At 41.7% G+C, this 19,879-nt stretch overlaps 1 protein-coding gene across 1 annotated transcript in view; it reads right to left on the reverse strand.

The window, feature by feature from the left end:
- Positions 1-18,754, reverse strand: part of LOC126150417 (PDF receptor-like) — a 435,326-nt gene extending 416,572 nt beyond the window's left edge. The window contains exon 1 of the mRNA XM_049915876.1: positions 18,374-18,754. Coding sequence (XP_049771833.1) covers positions 18,374-18,470 — 97 coding nt within the window. The 5' untranslated portion in view covers positions 18,471-18,754. The remainder of the gene's footprint in view (positions 1-18,373) is intronic.
- Between the last annotated feature and the right edge of the window lie 1,125 nt (positions 18,755-19,879).

The raw sequence follows: 19,879 nt of genomic DNA on the forward strand, positions 1-19,879 counted from the left end.
CCACCATGTATGTAACACCATCTACACTGCACAATATCTCCTGTAATAGCAGATACTTGGATTGAAACAGTGTTTTTAAGAATACAAAAACATGTTCAAATCGGACGCAGTCTAAATGTGATAGCAGCGTCATGACGAGATTAGTCTTGCTAAAATTGGATTGACCTACAATAATTGCTATCAGAAAGGAGAATTCTGGTATTTTTCTTCTTCTTCAGGTCATCATCTCCACAGGACCAGTCACCGACAACAAAGTCCTTGTGATGAGGGTTTTCCATGCACCCTGCCAAGATACTGACTAAGCGAGGTACTGACGAGTAGCTGACACATACAGAAAGATACACTTGAAGTTAGGGTAATAATGTATGTGGCCACTAAAGCTCGATCACCTGACTGGGATATATTGGCTACACTGAGATATCATCTATATATATTACTCATTAAGAGCAACTTGATCATTCATTACCTCAATAACTCTTGTAGCATTGAAAAATAATGATATTAATAAGCGTAATACTTAGACTATAATGAGAGGGGTATGAAATAAAACACAAACACGGTTTGAAATTAGATATACTTTATTATTTATTTATTTAAATATCATACATGGGATGCAGTATTACAAGAAAGTGGTTCAAATGGCTCTGAGCGCTATGGACTCAACTTCTGAGGTCATTAGTCCCATAGAACTTAGAACTAGTTAAACCTAACTAACCTAAGGACATCACACACATCCATGCCCGAGGCAGGATTCGAACCTGCGACCGTAGCGGTCTCGCGGTTCCAGACTGCAGCGCCTATAACCGCACAGCCACTCCGGCCGGCTCAACAAAGTCATCAGACTTTCTTTATCTTCTACTTTGCACCTGTACAATACTTTCTAAGCCGGCCGCAGTGGCCGAGATGTTGTAGGTGCTGCAGTCCGGAACCGCGGGAATGCTACGGTCGCAGGTTCGAATCCTGCCTCGGGCATGGTTGTGTGTAATGTCCTTAGGTTAGTTAGGTTTAAGTAATTCTAAGTTCTAAGGGACTGATGACCTAAGATGTTAAGTCCCATAGTGCTCAGAGCCATTTTTTGAGTACTTCCCAAACAAAGCTTCTTGACACGAAATAAATTCTGCACTTATCTCCCTCAAGCGAATGGATGCCTCACAGTACTTAGGTTTCTCATATGCACATTTAATCTGTTTTTCTTTCGGTGCAGCGTTCATATACAAACGAAGGTACTACTTCGAATCTACAACATGTACACTATGCACACGTAGGAAGTTTACAACATCATTGTATGCAAAGTCTATGCTCGGCAACCAACAGCTCAATCTCTCCAAAGCAAGAAGTAGTGCAGTATCCAGTTCTTATAACTTCATAACTGAGGAGTGCCTTAGACAAACACAGTTGTCACCCGATTTCACACATAGTGCACAGTCATCATACACTGTTGTAATAGACAGTGTCACACCAGTAAGACGAATGTTCAGGGGAGAACGAGTTGGATAATACTCTGTAGCTATTTGCTGATTGATGTAGCGCTCTGCACGACATATTTAATCCCTTTCGAACTCGGAAAATGGCAATTTAACACCCTTCAATGTAATTTCAATTTCTATTTTCGCATGCAAGCACCAGACATGATGTACTTCTATACCAACGTTTACACGTTTCGTTAAATTGTATTTAGCACTGAAAAGCATGGGTATACTCGACGCCTTCTTAGCCACAGCATCTGCGCTCTGTGGCTGCACTAACACAAAGATGTGCTGCTGGGATGGGTTTATGCCGGTGACCGTTACTGTCCTCCATCTTGCTGTTGTTTCGGACCACCAGCAGTGTTCGATATGTTGGGAGTTGATCACGTGCCCTCATCAAATAAATCGTTGAATGGGACAGACAACAACAGCTTCCTGTCCTGCTGCAGCAAATGGGCTATGTGTGTTACAGGATCCCACGTGGTGGCTACAGGTTCAGACATACTGGAGCTTGTTGCTGCCGCAGGTCCAGAGGTCGGTGCAGGTCTCGACAAGATGGCAAGCAAGGTTGCTATAGGACTGGACGCGGCAGACATCGGCATGTTAACGGTCGACCCTGCGGGTTTGGACGCCTCGAGGGCTACTGCTGAACAAAGACGAGGAGGGATTACATATGGACCAAGATATGAGAACAACCTATAATAATAATGCCAATCACATACAAAGATGTGATGTGGGATATTTACTTTTCTTCTTCTTCCTGTTCTGCTTGCTGTGTTGGACTGTTGACATTTCATGGTTCTTCTTCTACTACTGCCGCTGGATGACTGAGGAAGACTGAGGTCTCTGAGTTGATGCACCTGCCCTATATCCCCTCCAATGACGTTGCCAGATACCACCATCATACTGGCTGAAGTCTAACACGTGACAGGATTAAGGGCTCCTATTGGTTTCCACCATTTCCCCTCCTAGACCGCCATCTTAGATTACGTTTGGTGACAAGAGGTAATCTAGAGAGTAAAAGAAGTAATATTTTACCTTGACCACACTACACAGGTTCCTCGGCCTCCATCCTTAAGAAATACTTTATGTTTCCAGACCAGGGCGGAGTGTCATCAATCTTAAAGATGGCTGTTACAGTTCATTGAGATTTGACAATAACTGACATTAAATATTAACACAAATGTGTATACATTTGCAGTATCCGAAAAAAAATATCTTTAAAACAGCAGAAGTTAATATTTCACAATAAATAAACGTTGAATCAGCAAACATCTGAATTTAAAACTTTTAATCGCTTCATGAGATTTCAATATCTCAGATGACTGCATTGCACTCTAGCTATCGTACCTGAAAGCTACCCATCTGTGTCTATTTTATTTATTGATTTGCGACGTCATTTATATCTTTTATATAACACAAATGTTTGCTAGAACATCGTATTCTCCACATTTACACAGCAAATGAAAACAGCATCAACAGCTCATATTTTGTCATAGTCGTGTTTCAGCTTAATGATCAGTTTATTATTCTGCCAGCGCATTATTTAAATGTTGATTCCAACTGCTATTAAAAACTGTGCTAATTTAGTAGTGGTCAGTTGCATGTGTTAGCGAACACCGCAATTCAAAAGAGTACCAAAAGATGCCTTCTACCAAGAACGTATGAATAATTGTGTAAACAATATTCAGCCACAATTAGTTGCCATTTAACATGAGCACACTTGTGAAACAATACTGGCGTATTTACTTATTGACAAACTTTTGTTTATAGTTACTGCAAATTATCTGAATGTGACAGGACGTTTATAACATATCTTTATTTAAATATTGTTGTTATTACAACAATATTTAAATAAAGTGTTTAGTGCTGAAAATGGTCAAGTGGGTCAAATCATATCTGTAGAGTTATGTACTTTTGATGGGGATGGCCAATGAGAACTGGACAGTGACAGAACACTGGTGCAGTCAGTGACTACATCGAGCTACTCTTTTAAACAAGGTCGTGCATAGCAGGAGTACCAAAAGTACGAGTAACCATAGGTAAAGACACAACTGGTTTGCTCATACGGGATGGTATCAGGAAGAGCAACTACTCAGCACTACCCGTTTGGTTTCGTTGCAGTTAAGGTTTCCTCATCCGGGATATGAATTTAGTCCCTTCAGGTTTACAACTGTTATTCTAACACTTTACAGTATACTCTGAGTCCAGGTCCTAAGGCTGTTCAATGATAGGCAGTTTGCGTGGGGTCTCCGAGCGTAATGACCTTGCTGCAGTTGTGTGCTTGAGAGTTGGTTGCAAAAACTAGATGTGAAGAAGTTCGCCACGGAACTTCAAAAACCGAGAAGAAGGATACGCACAGGCTTGCGGAGTTATCGAGTCTGCAGAGGCCAACAGCAGTCGAGACCTACACGGAGGCGGCTACGGTGACGCGGACCATCGGCGGCCAGTTCACCAGCATCGATGCTTCAGCAGCAGCAGTACAGCAGAAACAGCCAGCATGAGCAACAAGGTAAGTACCTGCGGCGATAGTGGTAAAATTGGTGAACATGCAGTGTCACTGATGGAGCTTCGAAAGGTTATGCAGCCAGTCTGTGTGGTTCAGATAATTTTAGTGAGCCAGTTAGTCCAAAAACTGAACGTGGTAGTGTTGACAGGAACGATATTAGCGGGGCAGATATTCTAAAATCAGAGAAAGCAGACATAGTGGCGAATGATTCAATGACGTGGTTAAGGGGATTTCTGATATTGTTGGACTCTAAAATGGTGGCATTTGGTTCATAGATGTTGTTGTTGCTGTGGTCTTCAGTCCTCAGACTGGTTTGATGCAGCCGTCCATGCTACTCTATCTTGTGCAAGCTGCTTCATCTCCCAGTACCTACTGCAACCTACATCCTTCTGATTTTGCTTAGTGTATTCATCTCTTGGTCTCCCCCTACGATTTTTACCCTCCATGCTGCCCTCCAATTGGTGATCCCTTGATGCCTCAGAACATGTCCTACCAACCGATCCCTTCTTCTGGTCAAGTTGTGCCACAAACTCCTCTTCTCCCCAATCCTATTCAGTACCTCCTCATTTGTTATGTTCATAGATAGGTTCAGTAAAAACAGAGATAGGTTAAGGAGAGACAAATGTAGCAGGAACGGTAAGAGCTGAGGCGAAGAAATTTAAATCAGATCCAGAAGGGGTGACAGACTCAAAATTAGAAGCCATACGGGGAGCTGAAGGCAAAATTTCTGTTGTCCTGGTTGACACCGGTGTCGAAACAGTGGAAAATGATTTCGGGGACACGTTGGAAAAGGTATATAACGGGCTGAGTGGCGAAGTTAAGGATTTTATGCTGAGGTAAAATACACCTGAGGAAGCGACCACTAAGCCTATTAACAATTTGTCTGCTACTTTGTGATAAAGAGGTAGTGAAAAATAGACAACAGTTGGAAGCGGGGATTAATAACGACGTTTTGTTGAGGGTACAGCAGAGTTAAGATGTACGGGAAGATTTAAATGACTCAGCTGTGAATTAAGCTACTAGTGTGATAGCTGTTCCATGAATTATTTCGGGAGCGGTGAAGTATTTTGCAAATGGTAGAATATACGTTCCAGAAGATGTTCTTGCTGCGTGTTTAGAAAGTTTTGTGAGAGGAACGTCAGAAGAGGCAAAAATTAAATTAGCTGAATGACATCTTGAGGGCAATGCACAGACATAGGCAAGTTTAACGAGTGTATCATTTACTTCCTATGAAGTGTTTGAGAGTTGTTTCCTCAAAAAAATTGGAGTGAAGAGAAAGAAACGCGACTTCAGAATGAGTTCCTAAATGGACCAAGTTTCAAATACGGAAGTGGGTCGACACGATATTTTCGTGAGAATGAACTGGCTACGCTGACGCACATAAATCGTCCAACGGGTGTGTTGTCTGAAATCACGATGCTCAACTGACCCTTACCAGAATATTTACAATGGGATCTTGTCCACAGTCCGACAGATGGGTACCAGAATGGGAACAATACTAATATTCACAATAATTACAATAATCATAACAGAAATAATTATCACCATAATAGAGCCAGCCGGTGTGGCGGAGCGGTTCAAGGTGCATCAGTCTGGAACCGCACGACCACTACGGTCGCATGTTCGAATCCTGCCTCGGGCATGGATGTGTGATGTTCTTAGGTTAGTTAGGTTTAAGTAGTGCTAAGTCCTAGGGGACTGATGATCTCAGATGTTAAATCCCATAGTGCTCAGAGACATTTGAACCATTTATCACCATAATAATAACTTTCAAACACGAAACGGAAATGGAAACTTTCATAACAGAAATCGAAACTCGGAACAAAGGTATGAGGGGCAGAAGGTTAATGTAATATGACACCAGAATAAGAGGTAGGGAAATTAGAAATCGCCGCGTCTCAGGTCCTAAGATGGTTAAATAAACAGGCGCTATGTTAAAAACTGTGGGTGTCGAATATTCAGCAGACAAGGCACAAATATTGATGATGGAGATTATAAGAAATAAGAAAAAATAAGGAATAATTTTAAGCAATGCAACCATTAAGAAGGTACAAGAAATGTTGTAAAATGTGTAGAGATATGTGAAAGATGATATGGGGCTCAAAAATTTATTTTGTGAAAGGGAAGTGAATCATGGAATAAATGTATGATTCTTGAAAGGTTCTGTAATCGGAAAAGTTGCTGAGGTGGAACTGAATTTGATGGAGGTGGAATTTACGACGAATTCTAATGTGGCACTAGTCAGTAACAATAATAACAGCAGTGTACATGAAAGTAATATGAAGGATTTTGTATTGACGGAAATTTGTGAGGATATATGTGAAGGTGGTGAAGTTGTAGACGAATCCGGTGGAGGTGAACTGGGTGATGTATCGACAGAAGCGTGTGAAGTTATTTGTAAAGGCGGCGTAGCAACAGTCTCGTCAACTGGTGGTGAATTTTCTTATGTATCTGCGATTATTGGTGATTTATTGTTAAAGAGAGGTGAAGATGGTGTTTTATATGCTTAAGTTGCGATTGTTGAAGTTATTGAGTAAGAAGTTTGTGCATTTATTTCTGTTGATAGAAGTGAACTAACCGCCTTTGATGAAAACATGGATTTGAGTGGATGCGGAAGGATGTGTGAAAATGTGTTAGACGACAAGGTAAATCCAAAGTGATGGAGGCGTCTGATAGTAGTGAAAATGTAACGCAGACAAAGTTAGATCAGAACGTGACGCAATTAGAGTGCACTGTGAATTCTAATGTGCCACAATTGTGTGTTCGCAGAGATTGCCAGAGTTATTGGTGGTGATTTCCATAATGTATCGAAGACTGCAATAGATCTTTTAAGTAATGGAACATGTGAGTTATTGGCGGATGTTACTAGAGTTCATTTTGATACCGTTTCTGGTGATTCGGCGAAAATAATGCAGGATTTGTTTAAGAGAGACCAAGTTTTGTGTTGTGTGGCTAATTGTGAGGATCTTCTTTAGTTAGAAGGAAGCGAGTAGTATATTTGATTCTTACGAGGATAATGAAATGACGGGTATTGAGACTGATGTAATTTGACAGAAGAGCTGAAGGTAGATCAGGCAAGTCCAGGGCTGCTCTCTAATCATAACGCGTATCATAAATATGGAGGAGAAACGAACGGATAATAAAAATGATTGTTTGAATGAACAATGTTTAGAGAAGGGTGAAATTAAAAATATGCAGCCTGTATGTGAAAGAACGTTGTTGATGAAGAAAGAAAGTATGCGTTTCTCTGAAATGAAATGGTGTTCCAGCTGTGGTCACACATTATATCTGTAAACGTAAGCATCCGTTCGTGGAAAAAGACAGAGGCCGCGAATTTTAGTAGGTGAAATAGAGGAAAAAAGTGAGATTCACAACATACTGACGGTGACGGGATAAATGTAAGCGGCAACGGCGGCAGAGCTACACCTTGTAAAAGAAAAACGGCGTGTGCATTAATATAAGTTTGCAAATAAATCTATTTTCATGCGTAGTTTTAAGAATATTGGGGGATATTAATGTCTTGTGGAAGCGGTAATTGGGTATAATTAAAGTGTAAGTTTTTCGGAGGCACTACTTTGTGCAAGGTGAGTGTTGGTGTTTGGCCGGACGGCTCTTGGTGCACGGAGGTCGTTGTATGCGAAATAGTGGAATAAACTGCGCTCTAAATAAGATTTGGGGAGAAATTTCAAGGGATTACTTAAGTGCGTTACTTGTTGTTTTTCGATGGTATTCTCATGACTAGACGTAGTTCATTTGTAATTATTTTTCGCACAAAATCTGATGCGTGGAAGTCGTCAGACCTCATTAAAATGTTAACTGCTTGTGGAAGTAAAATACGTTGTTACGTGGAAATTATTAACTAAGTTTTTGAGGGTACATTACATTCGTTAATTTTATGATGTATGTTGTTTTGGAAGTGTTTTGAATACATTTGTATTTGTTGCGGACAACTTTGCAATGTGTTTAAACAAAGTCAACGGATATGCTTTGTATTACGCAAATAGGGTATTGATAAATTATGACCCAGTTATGAACTGAGTTAAACTGAAATTTAAATCGGCGATTTCTGCACAGGATAGCATTAGTTCTAAAGTTTCTAATAAGACGCGATAAAACTGTAGGGAAATGATAAGATATCATTTGAGCTAGAGTGTCAAACAAATTTCATAGCACGAAAAATGTGTTTTCTTGTTGGTATATGGACAGGTTACTACTTACAGAGAAATACCTGCAGGGCATGAAAGCAGACGTGCGCAACCCGACCCTATTGCTGCATCGAGTTATTCTTTTAAACAAGGCTGTGCATAGCCCAAGTACCTGCAGTACGAGCAACTGCAGGTAAAAACAGGACTCGTGTGGGATGCTGTCTGCAAGAGCAACTCCTGAGCAGTAACCGTAAGGTACCGTCGCAGGCAGAAGCAATCAGTGAGACATTTATGTTTCAAGCGGACATTGCAGGCAAGCACGGGTAAATGTAACGCCATGACACAGTGGTAAAAAGGGCAATCGTGTAAGGCCGTGCCCTTGGCCATACGATGGGTGAGGTTGCTGTATTTTTGGTGTTTCGTTCAAAGTGTCTACGAGCAGTGGTGTAACCACATGGCCACGAAACGCATCGTCGGGAATGTAGTCAGTTGACGATCCTGACCGACACGGAGCAGACACGCGCTTCACGCATTGTGAATCAAACTCGCTTCCAAACCCGACAGGTAGCGAATGGAGAATTTTTCCAACCCATTAGCGAGAGAATATTGTGACATGAACTGCATGTACTGAATATTTAGTATCGGTCACTCTACAGGAGGCCATTGCTCACACAAACGCAGAAAGAAGACAACAACATAGTTCACTGGAGTGGAAGATATTGCGACTGCATTTCGGATTACACCCTATTGCTTCTCGACTGGTCTGCAAAATCACCTGACTTCAACCCGATAGAAAATGTGTGGCACATGTTGGAACAGCATGTAGAAGGCCAAAATCAGAATCGCCGTAGTTTTTATGAAACCGCTCGACGAAATCCTGAGCGAGTGGCTTGACCTGGATACGACGAATCTGCATAACCTTGCGGACTCAGTTCCTAATCGCAGCCAAGTGGTCATCAAGTACAGGGGCGGAATTGCAGGGTATTAAATGATGCTTATGATGATTTAGCTACGAGGTCACTAATTTTTTTTGTCAGGTTAACTTAGGTTTGCGATATCTGACGATAAGGGGTGGGGGTGGGGGGGTCCTATGGCAATCCCGACTACGTTTTTATTGCAGGAGGTGGTGCTGAGCGCGTGTCGAAACAGTTTCACCGTTTTGTTATGAAGGAACGAACTCGGTATGTATGCGATATTTCGCCTGAAGATGAAGAGTTGGAATCTCGTTGAAATGATGTGGCAGCACAGTGACATGACTCGATCAGACAGAATTTCCTCGATCGAAGCTTTTTGGGTTTTAGAGTTATTTTTAATTGTACGCAAGGTCAAAGCCGAAATTAATTCAAAGCGACACTGATAGCCGAAGCCTAAGCACTTGTATGAGATACAGGTATGTTTACTCATGCAGTAAAATTAGTTAAGAGAAATACCAATTAGTTTCATTACTGTACACTATCATATATAAGATCGAGAGTCTGTTATTTGCACATGATTGCAATGGGCATACATAAACGTTGCCGCTGTGTTTGAATGAACTCGTGTTAGCAGCTTGGAATTCAAATGTCGTTACTGCCCTCGGAACTCAGACCGTTGTCATCAATGAACAGAAATGTCAGGACAAAGGAATCTAGAATAATCGCGCTGTAAATGGAGGCCTTCCACACCGAGCTAGCGCTAAAGAGTAACTGAAATGCTGAACGTCAATTAACGCTAACAGAGCAAGTTCATTGTACTGCTTCAGCAAGTTCCTTTGCAAAGCAGTTGACGAAATAGCTGGAGCATCTCTCTTAACTGCGGTATTCCTCAGAATTACTAAGCTGTTCTCTTATTGCTAATGAAGTTTTATCTCTCTGTTCTGAAGGACATTTTACACACGGTCTGGTTGTTTCGATTTTGTCTTTGTAGCTGTTGATACAAATACTTTCTCGTCAGACGCATTCCATTACTGAAAGTAATTCATACAAATGTTTTATAAGAGTAAAAAGTGACGTTAGCTTAAGAACTGATCTTCCACATTTACTGTTTGTTCTCGCTCTACCTTTCTGACTCTCTCAAACACATAACCACACACACTGAAGGAAAGACGATCGGGTTTCATTAAAATCCTTCAACGATGGTCTCATTTGAGACAGAGTAGAATACCGAACAGGAGAAGTATTAGAAGTAGGGGGAAGGGGAAGGGAAGGGAAAGGTATCGAAAAAAGGATACTCTTCAAAGAAGTCACCGTGTTATTCGTTTTAAGATTTTTAGGAAAACCAGTAAAGACCTTATATCCAAGAAAGACCTGCGTGTATAAAGATCAGTTCGTTACGAACACAGAAACTTGAGGCATTTTCTATTCCAGTTCTAAGCCTCTGCAAACATGACGTAAAGCAATTCCGAATGTTTATATCTATTGGAGCCTATCATGATCTAACTTGGACTAAAACCACTGGGGACATGCTACGGGCTAATGGGTGTATATGCATTCAGTTCATGTTCTCGCATTTTAATAGAGTTGTAACAGAATCCCAATGTGAGCTTACTGTTTACGCCAGTCCACTTTATTAGCAGAACCGTCCATAAATAAAGGTAATGGTTTGGTGGTTAGAGTCAAGAGCTGACACAGGCAGTGAGCTGTTAGAGGTGGGTGGGGCTACTGCTATTAATTTCACGGTGAATGTGGAAGTAGTTTTAAGATTTCAAAACAAGTGGTTCGGGGTACACTTGCTACTAATCAACAGCCATCAGTAATCATGTTCTGCCCTACCCCATACTAACACTGAATTTAGGTATATGTCTATGGGGCAGGGCAGCATTGCAGTTCTCTTTGTGAAGAAAAATGTTTTGTGTGTGGGTGGGGGGACATCTGCCCCTTGGTCCACTTCTCTCCCCTCACCCCCCTCCCCTGGGTGTGTCCACGGCTACAGTTATTCGATACACAAAGCTTAAATGTCTGAGAATGTTGCTAGGGAAATTGGTGACAGCTTTAGTTCAGCGGTTCAAAAAAGTGTAACAATAAGATGTTCATGTTCTCTCTCTCTTTGTCACACAAACACAACAAAAGTAATTAGAATGCACTTAAAACAGTGTTAGTGGTGAAAGACTGAGATTGAGTAACAATCCAAAATTACAGCACTAAGCACTATTGCATAAAAACGGTACTACGGAAGTCGTAACAAAAAGTTCAAAAATGGTTCAAATGGCTCTGAGCACTATGAGACTTAACTACTGAGGTCATCAGTCCCATAGAACTTAGGACTACTTAAACCTAACCAACCTAAGGACATCACACACATCCATGCCCGATGCAGGATACGAACCTGCGACCGTAGCGGTCACGCGGTTCCAGACTCCAGCGCCCAGAACCACTCGGCCATCCCGGCCGGCCGCAACAATAAGTCGCAGGGGGGAGGGGGGGTGATCGTTGCTGTGTTCTGAGAATACTTCATACCTGAACTGTAGCCGCTGTGCCAAGTGTGTGGGCAGAGTCGTTCACTATCATTGTTGTTTGGAGTGCTTGCTGTGACACTCGTGGTCACAAAGTGAGATTCAGGCAATTTTGCGGTACAACTTCGTGCCTGGTTTAAACTTAGACCAGCGCTTTGAAGAAATTACTCCCGCACTCGGTGATGTGTGTGCACGTGGAACAACTATATTCAGATGGCACAGAGAATTTCAAAGAAGAAATTTCACTCTGAAGGACGCTGATGGGACGGGAAGGCCACGATCACCAGTTAAGGAGGAAAAGATTGATGCTGTGAGGAAAATGCTGGACGAAGAAGGGCGAGTGCCTATAAGCAGATAAAGGATACATAAGGCTCAATGCACTAGCAATTCGTTCGATGTTGCATCAACATTTGCAAGGAAGGTAACTTTGTTATTTCTGGGTGCCGCATATACTGACGAAAGAGCAGATGACACGACGTTGGACTTGGTGCTGGGAGGGGTTAAAGAAGTTTTCCAAGGGAGAATGTCAGTATGTGAATAACATCGTGAGAGGTCACGAGACTCGGTTGTACTATTATCAAGTGACGACTATGATACAAAACAACGTTTGGGTGTTTGAAGATGACGACACACTCCTAGCTGTCAGAAAATCCCGATCAGTAAGGAAGAAAATGGTAGCTTTCAGAATGAGATTTTCACTCTGCAGCGGAGTGTGCGCTGATATGAAACTTCCTGGCAGATTAAAACTGTGTGCCCGACCGAGACTCGAACTCGGGACCTTTGCCTTTCGCGGGCAAGTGCTCGCAGGAGAGCTTCTGTAAAGTTTGGAAGGTAGGAGACGAGGTACTGGCAGAAGTAAAGCTGTGAGTACCGGACGTGAGTCGTGCTTCGGTAGCTCAGTTGGTAGAGCACTTGCCCGCGAAAGGCAAAGGTCCCGAGTTCGAGTCTCGGTCGGGCACACAGTTTTAATCCGCCAGGAAGTTTCAATGGTAGATTTTCTTTCCAAATCGAGAGGAACGGTGGAGCGCGTTCTTTTGGACACACAGAAGACAGTCAGAGATAGATGGTAAACTGAGCAGTGCCTGCCCAAAGTCATCCGAACTTTGAAGAACCAGCGACCGAAGTGAGGAATAGATACTTGGTTCCTCCATCACGACAACGCTTCAGCTCACAGCGCTAAAGCATGTAATGAATATCTGCGGGTAGAGGCCTCAAACTTCTTGAGCTCCGTCCTTGCAGTCCAGACCTTGCTCCCTGAGGCTTTGCACTGCTCCCGCATGTCAAAATCAAGCTGAAAGGGCTGCAGTTTTCAAGTGCTGAGGAAATACTGAGGGCTTTGGACAATTAGTGTCCCTTCCTTCCTACAGAAACTTGGAAGAACTGGTTTAGAGATTGGTTTTGGAGGATGGAGAGATGTATTCAGTGTGGTGGAAATTCCTTCGACGGAAATAAGTAAATAAAACTGTATTGCAAAACTTTCCTAGTTCTTGCCAAGACTGCCCATGAAATCATCTTTATTTTGAGGATTAGTGTTGGAGTCATTACCATTACGCAAACCGTTAAATTTTTTTCTTAAAATGACAACATCCATCCGTGACGTAATTAAAAACTGCTTTGAATCGCTCCTGGCCAATGTAATTGAACGATGGTCATAAAACAAACGCGTAATGCTGTTACAACTTAGTAACTGACCCATTCAGCATTTACATAATTTCGTAACAAATTTAACAAATTAGCTATATGAAGTGAACGGCACTTTTCTTATTACCGTGCCAGAAAATATACCAGACGCCACAAGTTAAAGTAATGAGTACAAGTTATTTGCCTCCTCCGTCTACAGCTGTCGATCTCTTTCGTGTCATGAACTGTAGTTGAGGCTGGACCAGTTAAATTTCGTTTACTTTCTTCAGACGTTCCGCGTTATTTTAAAGGTAATACTAATTACCAAAGAAAAAATCGCACTGTGCTGGGAAATTTGCTAAAATATACGGTACCATCTAGTAAGAGAGACAGCTGCAGGTGGAGAAGCAAAAGCTAAAAATCAAACGTCGTTTAAAGTCACCCGTTGGTCTCATTACTCCCACTGGGCAGTGCAGCCAGTCTAGAGCGCAGAACCCAATACACCTCGCACCCGCTCTCTGGGGACGCGACACGTGGCGGCTGTTTCGGCCGGAAATGAGAACTGAGGCTGTACGATTCGAGCCATGCCACACACACTGTCAAAGAGACGAACTGGTGATCAGCGTACCAGTAGGAATGTCGTGATGTGTCACCAGCAGTCTCAATACCTAGCTCCTTAGATTCTTCGGCCATTAGATTTATAGGTATCTGCGCATAATACATGCACCGAGAGAGATAGCGAGAGAGAGGGGAGAGAGAGAGAGAGAGAGAGAGAGAGAGAGAGAGAGAGAGACAGAGAGAAAGAGAGAAAGAAGAGTCAGAGGGTGGGGTATCAGAGAGTATAGTGCGAGAGGAGTATATAGAGATAGGGTTATCATGTGACACATTACTGACAGATAGCGCGTGTTAGAAAATGTGTAACACTGGTCTATCCATGTGTTACGAGTTTATGGCACTGTCAATAAAATGTTTTAAAAATTAAATAAATACCTTCAACGTCAAATACCCATAGCAGATGCATATATTTCAACACCCTTTGTTCCACACACAGATTAAGAAGATTAGGAAAAATCAACTTCTCAGTGTATTTCGTCTGGCTTAGTTCACGTTTCTAATAGTACAAATAAATAATCTGTAAATTCACGCAGTTTTACTGCCACCGAATGTGACATTGGAGTAGAACAGAGTTTCCTCAAACTTTGCGAAAAAAACTATTAACAACACGGTGGCTTTTTCTCTACGTTTTGTGGACATTAACTTTTTTTGAACTGTGATATAATTTCTGTGTTATTAGTTACGATTTAAAATACAAGTAATCGAAAGAGAAAGCAACTTTTTCTCATTATTATTATTATTATTATTGTTATGTGCGTATGGGCCCTGTCGGATCACGCATTACATTTATGATTCGGCTTTCTAATAGCTCATATAGCTTTCATTCTTTCGCTATGTGGTTTCTTCCTATCTTCTGACCACTTGGTCCCCAATCTTTTAGGGATTTCATTCTCTGGCTTTACTACCCTATTTATCCTCTGACGCTAAATTTTTCTGTCTAGTATGTCCGATGTTTCTATCTGTGAATTTTTCAAGTCATATTTGACTATTTCTACCCATGGAATGTTCTTCAGTTTCGCAGTGTTTGTCAAAATCTTGTGAGTTAGCCTTGCAGATAGGAGTCTATGAATGTGTCCGTAGAATTTCAACATTCGTTTCCTGATATTTGCGGCAAGGTTGGACAGTTTTTCTATAGTTTTCCGTCTTATCTTGTTGCGGAATTTTCCTCATTATCTTTCTTTCCTACTTCAAGATATTCCCTAGATCGCCTTTTCTATTAAGAACCAAGGTTTCGCTCGTCTACACCACTTCAGGTTTAATCACTGTATTATTATGTTTCATCTTTGTATGAATGGACATACATTTCTTGTTGTAGACTTCACGCGTTATCCCATATGCTCCTTTGAGCTTTTGCAACCGAACTTTCTGTGCTTCCTTTTCCAACCTGTTGCTTCTATGATCTCACCGAGATATTTCAAGTGTATTACTCGTTTGGTCTGCCCGTATTTTGTGTTCAGTTCCTTAATGTCGAATTTACTGCAAATGAAGTTGGTCTTCTGGAATGAAATTTGTAGTCCTGTTTTATCAGCGCATTCCTTGAGCAATTCTATCTGTTTGCTCACTTTTTATTTTATTAAACTTCAAAATAAACTAGATGTTCAACCAAAGTACCAGGATTCTCGAAGTGGTCCGTCACGGGAACAGTATGCGAACCGCCGGTCTAGAGCAGGGGTCCTCAAACTGGGAGTCGCGATCTCTGGCACTCTCCACTGCACCCACTTCACGGCAGATCGCCTGAAAATTTTTGGAGATCGCGTTACTGACCAGGAAAAAAAACCACTTTTATTCTGTGGTAAGAGATAAACAACTTTAACCAGTGACTGTACACAGACATTGTCCACAGTTTTTCGTATCTTTCTACAAATAGTCACACACTCAATCCGTCTTCAGGCCACGTGTGGCCTAACGTGACCATCCGACCACCGTGTCAGCCTCCGAGGAGGATGCGGGTAGGAGGGGCGTGGGGTCAGCACACCGCTCTGCCGGTCGTTATGATGGTGTGCGCTGAAGCCGCTACTATTCGGTCGAGTAGCTCCTCAATTGGGAACAGGAGGCTGAGTACACCCCGAAAAATGGCAACAGCGCATGGCAGCTGGATGGTCACCCAGCCAAGTGCCGACCACGCCCAACAACGCTTAACTTCGGTGATCTCGCGGGAACTGGTATATCCACTGCGGCAAGGCCGTTGCACCCACAAATAGCCACAGTCGTCAATAATTTTAAACGCTGAAATTCATTTCTTGTGGCCTTTGGCCGTCATGTCGCCACTAATTTCGACAACACTTAACTGTAGACGTATAGAGAACCCTCGGAGGTCTCTGACAATCGCGCACGTAGATTAACCATTGTTGAAATTTATGGCAGTTGAGTTCGTACCGTTGGTAACAGTTTGTAACCAATTGTGTTCGATGCTTTTGCAACTTTGCCTGTTTCAGTCGCAATGTTTACCTGTGCTGAAGCTTGGTTTATGTCACGTACAATACAGGGTGATTCAAAAAGAATACCACAACTTTAAAAATGTGTATTTAATGAAAGAAACATAATATAACCTTCTGTTATACATCATTACAAAGAGTATTTAAAAAGTTTTTTTTTTCACTCAAAAACAAGTTCAGAGATGTTCAATATGGCCCCCTCCAGACACTCGAGCAATATCAACCCGATACTCCAACTCGTTCCACACTGTCTGTATCATATCAGGCGAAACAGTTTGGATAGCTGCTGTTATATCTCGTTTCAAATCATCAATGGTGGCTGGGAGAGGTGGCCGAAACACCATATCCTTAACATACCCCCATAAGAAAAAATCGCAGGGGGTAAGATCAGGGCTTCTTGGAGGCCAGTGATGAAGTGCTCTGTCACGGGCTGCCTGGCGGCCGATCCATCGCCTCGGGTAGTTGACGTTCAGGTTGACGTTCAGGTAGTTACGGACAGATAAGTTCCAATGTGGTGGCGCTCCATCCTGCTGAAATATGAATTGTTGTGCTTCTTGTTAGAGCTGAGGGAACAGCCAATTCTCTAACATCTCCAGATACTGTAGTCCAGTTACAGTAGCACCTTCGAAGAAAAAGAGACCAAAAACTTTATTGGCTGAAATGGCACAGAAAACGTTCACCTTAGGCGAGTCACGTTCATACTGAGTTGTTTCCCGCGGATTCTCAGTGCCCCATATACAGACATTGTGACGGTTGACTTTCCCGTTAGTGCGAACAAATGCTTGCTGGATGCGTGCTACATTTTCATCACTCGTTCTCGGCCATCCAGAACTTTTCCCTTTGTACAAACACCCATTCTCTGTAAACTATTTATACCAACGTTTAATACACCACCTGTCAGGAGGTTTAACACCATACTTCGTTCGAAATGCACGCTGAACAACTGTCGTCGATTCACTTCTGCCGCACTCAATAGCACAAAAAGCTTTCTGTTGAGCGGTCGCCATCTTAGCATCAACTGACGCTGACGCCTAGTCAACAGCGCCTCAAGCGAACAAATGTACAACTAAATGAAACTTTATAGCTCCGTTAATTCGCCGACAGATAGTGCTTAGCTCTGCCTTTTGTCGTTGCAGAGTTTTAAATTCCTAAAGTTGTTGTATTCTTTTTGAATCACCCTGTATTTTACAGGGTGTGCCAGCGGTATCACAGGAAAGATTAATCGGAATGAGCTATGAGCACCTCCCCATCATCGATACTGCGAAACAAAACTCGTCTACAGCCAGATCTTTGCTTTCCATATTTTGAGAGGTGGTAGTATGGACCGAAACAAGAAGAAATACTCCAGTAAACATGAGCTCTAAAGAGCATATCATAAGAGCTATGAGTACTTGTTCATTTTCGCCACTGCGAGACACATCTCTTTTAATTTGTAAGTGAGCCTAACTCCTAAGGTTTCAATTTTAGAACCCATGTTTAGCAGACAATTTTTTCTTGTTCCGGTCCATACTTTCGTCGCCCAAAATATGGAAAGCAAAGAGCTTGCAATAGAAGAGATTGATTCCACAGTATCAAAGATGAAGAACTGGCCGGCCAGGGTGGCCGAGCGGTTGCAGGCGCTACAGTCTGGAACCATGCGACCGCTACGGTTACAGGTTCGAATCCTGCCTCGGGCATGGCTGTGTGTGATATCCTTAGGTTAGTTAGGTTTAAGTAGTTCTGAGTCTAGGGGACTGATGACCTCAGACGTTTTTAAGTCCCACAGTGCTCAGAGCCTTTTGAACCACGAAGAACTGCTCATAGCTCTTAAGTTATGCATTTTACAAACCATATTTACTAGAATTTTTTGCTTCGAATGATCGTTCTTGTCACCCCTTTACTGACAACTGTGAAATCGTTCTATCAGGTAGACGTTCTTTCCTTCTAGTTCATGACAAAGAACAAAAGTACTTGATATGGAAAGAAGTCTTGCTTCACATGCGTGAAATTAACATTACTATTTAGAATTATTGCCAAGTTTCCATGCATTCTATTTCAAACTAACAGACTGAGGTCAAAACTCATAATTTTGTACATATAAAAATATAGTATTGGTAGAGGAAGTGAGACGAAGCAAAGACAATCTAAGAACGTGAAGTGTGTAGGCTACTTACCACCGGGGACAACGAAGTCCTCATACTTCCGAATGCATGTTTCGAGGCTTGTGTTGCCGACAACGTCTGAAGCACTGTTTCCAGATTTGTCTGTCATTGCCGCACGTGAGCACGGTATAAATGTATTGTAAGCTAATTTCCCACTTCCTTAGTCTCTTTAAGGTTGAAATGTAGTCCAGAGAGTGCCCAGAATAGAGGAAACCAACATCAACAGCCATGAAACTTCATCTAACAAGCCGTTATCATATCAATAAACAATCGATAAACACCATATTCAGTGAATATTCTATTTTTACTGTTGTCATAAGTTTACGCTCCTTTCCCTGTGGTCATTTATGATCTTCTCAACCTGCCACACGAGCTGATACCTTTGTACTTGACTCAACTGACGGTAATTTTTTTTAACTGAACCTGAAACAGAGATAAAATGTAATTAAAATGCGAAATGATGTATATTATGATGCATCTAAAATACAAGCAATCATAATCCTAGCAATTCAGGAGAGAATGAAATGAAAAATGTGGAAATATACTGAAGTTAAACTGTTTTATGGAAGCAGATGTTGTGAAACTATGTCTTCTGTGTGGTACACATTTCACTTGGAAAGCAATTTGGTATGTTACCGATGTGATGTTACGATGTACAGGTCTCATATTTCTGTAAATCATGTGTTGTACGTTGAACCCTAGGTCGTCGAAAGAGTAGTGAGGGGGAATCTCATTGAGCCCACAACTGTTTATATTCCTTAGTATCTGTCCAAGTAACGATCATAAACCACTTATCAATCATTGTTTACTGAATAGTGCATGAAAATTTAGTGTCTATAAATTTTTAGAAAATTCCTCCTACGAAACAAAAAAATTAAACTATTCATTTGGTTTCAACAAACTCTCCTTCCCCATCTTACGTTTCCATGCTGCAGAAAATGTTTGTATGTAAGATTTTTTTAAATTCTCACCTCTGTAACAATGTATGTCTATGTTTCTTATTGGTGACATTCTTTATATTCCCAACATTAGTTCAGTTTAAGAGGAAGTGGTTGTTGATGACATCATACTATTATTTATCTTGTAGACTTCCACTGAGTTACTTCAGTTCCTTGTTTTTCATATCGAGACTCACGAACGTCTGAAAAAATATGTGAATCATCATTGGAAACAGTTCTGAATGAAATTTTAGATGAATACTGTAACTCTGAGACTGAAAGTGAAGATGAGGATGGTGTTATGGAGTGTGATTCAGGTTGAGAGAGTAATGTGGACGTTATAGAAGCTGAAGGTAACGTAGCTTCAAATGGTGACCATCAGTATGTGACTGTGGCCAAGTCTGGAAGAATGTATGCAATCACGCAGCCCAGCATACCTAGGAGGTGTCCTGCACATACAGTATTGGAGCAGGTAGCAATAACTCCTGCTGGTATTTACCATTCTTCTAAAGAAGCCTTGATGTTACTTTTTACACCTAACATCTTACAGTAATACACCAAATGAAGAGGGAGTTTGACT

This window comes from Schistocerca cancellata, chromosome 2 (assembly GCF_023864275.1).
Source record: "Schistocerca cancellata isolate TAMUIC-IGC-003103 chromosome 2, iqSchCanc2.1, whole genome shotgun sequence".
NCBI classification, from domain to species: domain Eukaryota; kingdom Metazoa; phylum Arthropoda; class Insecta; order Orthoptera; family Acrididae; genus Schistocerca; species Schistocerca cancellata.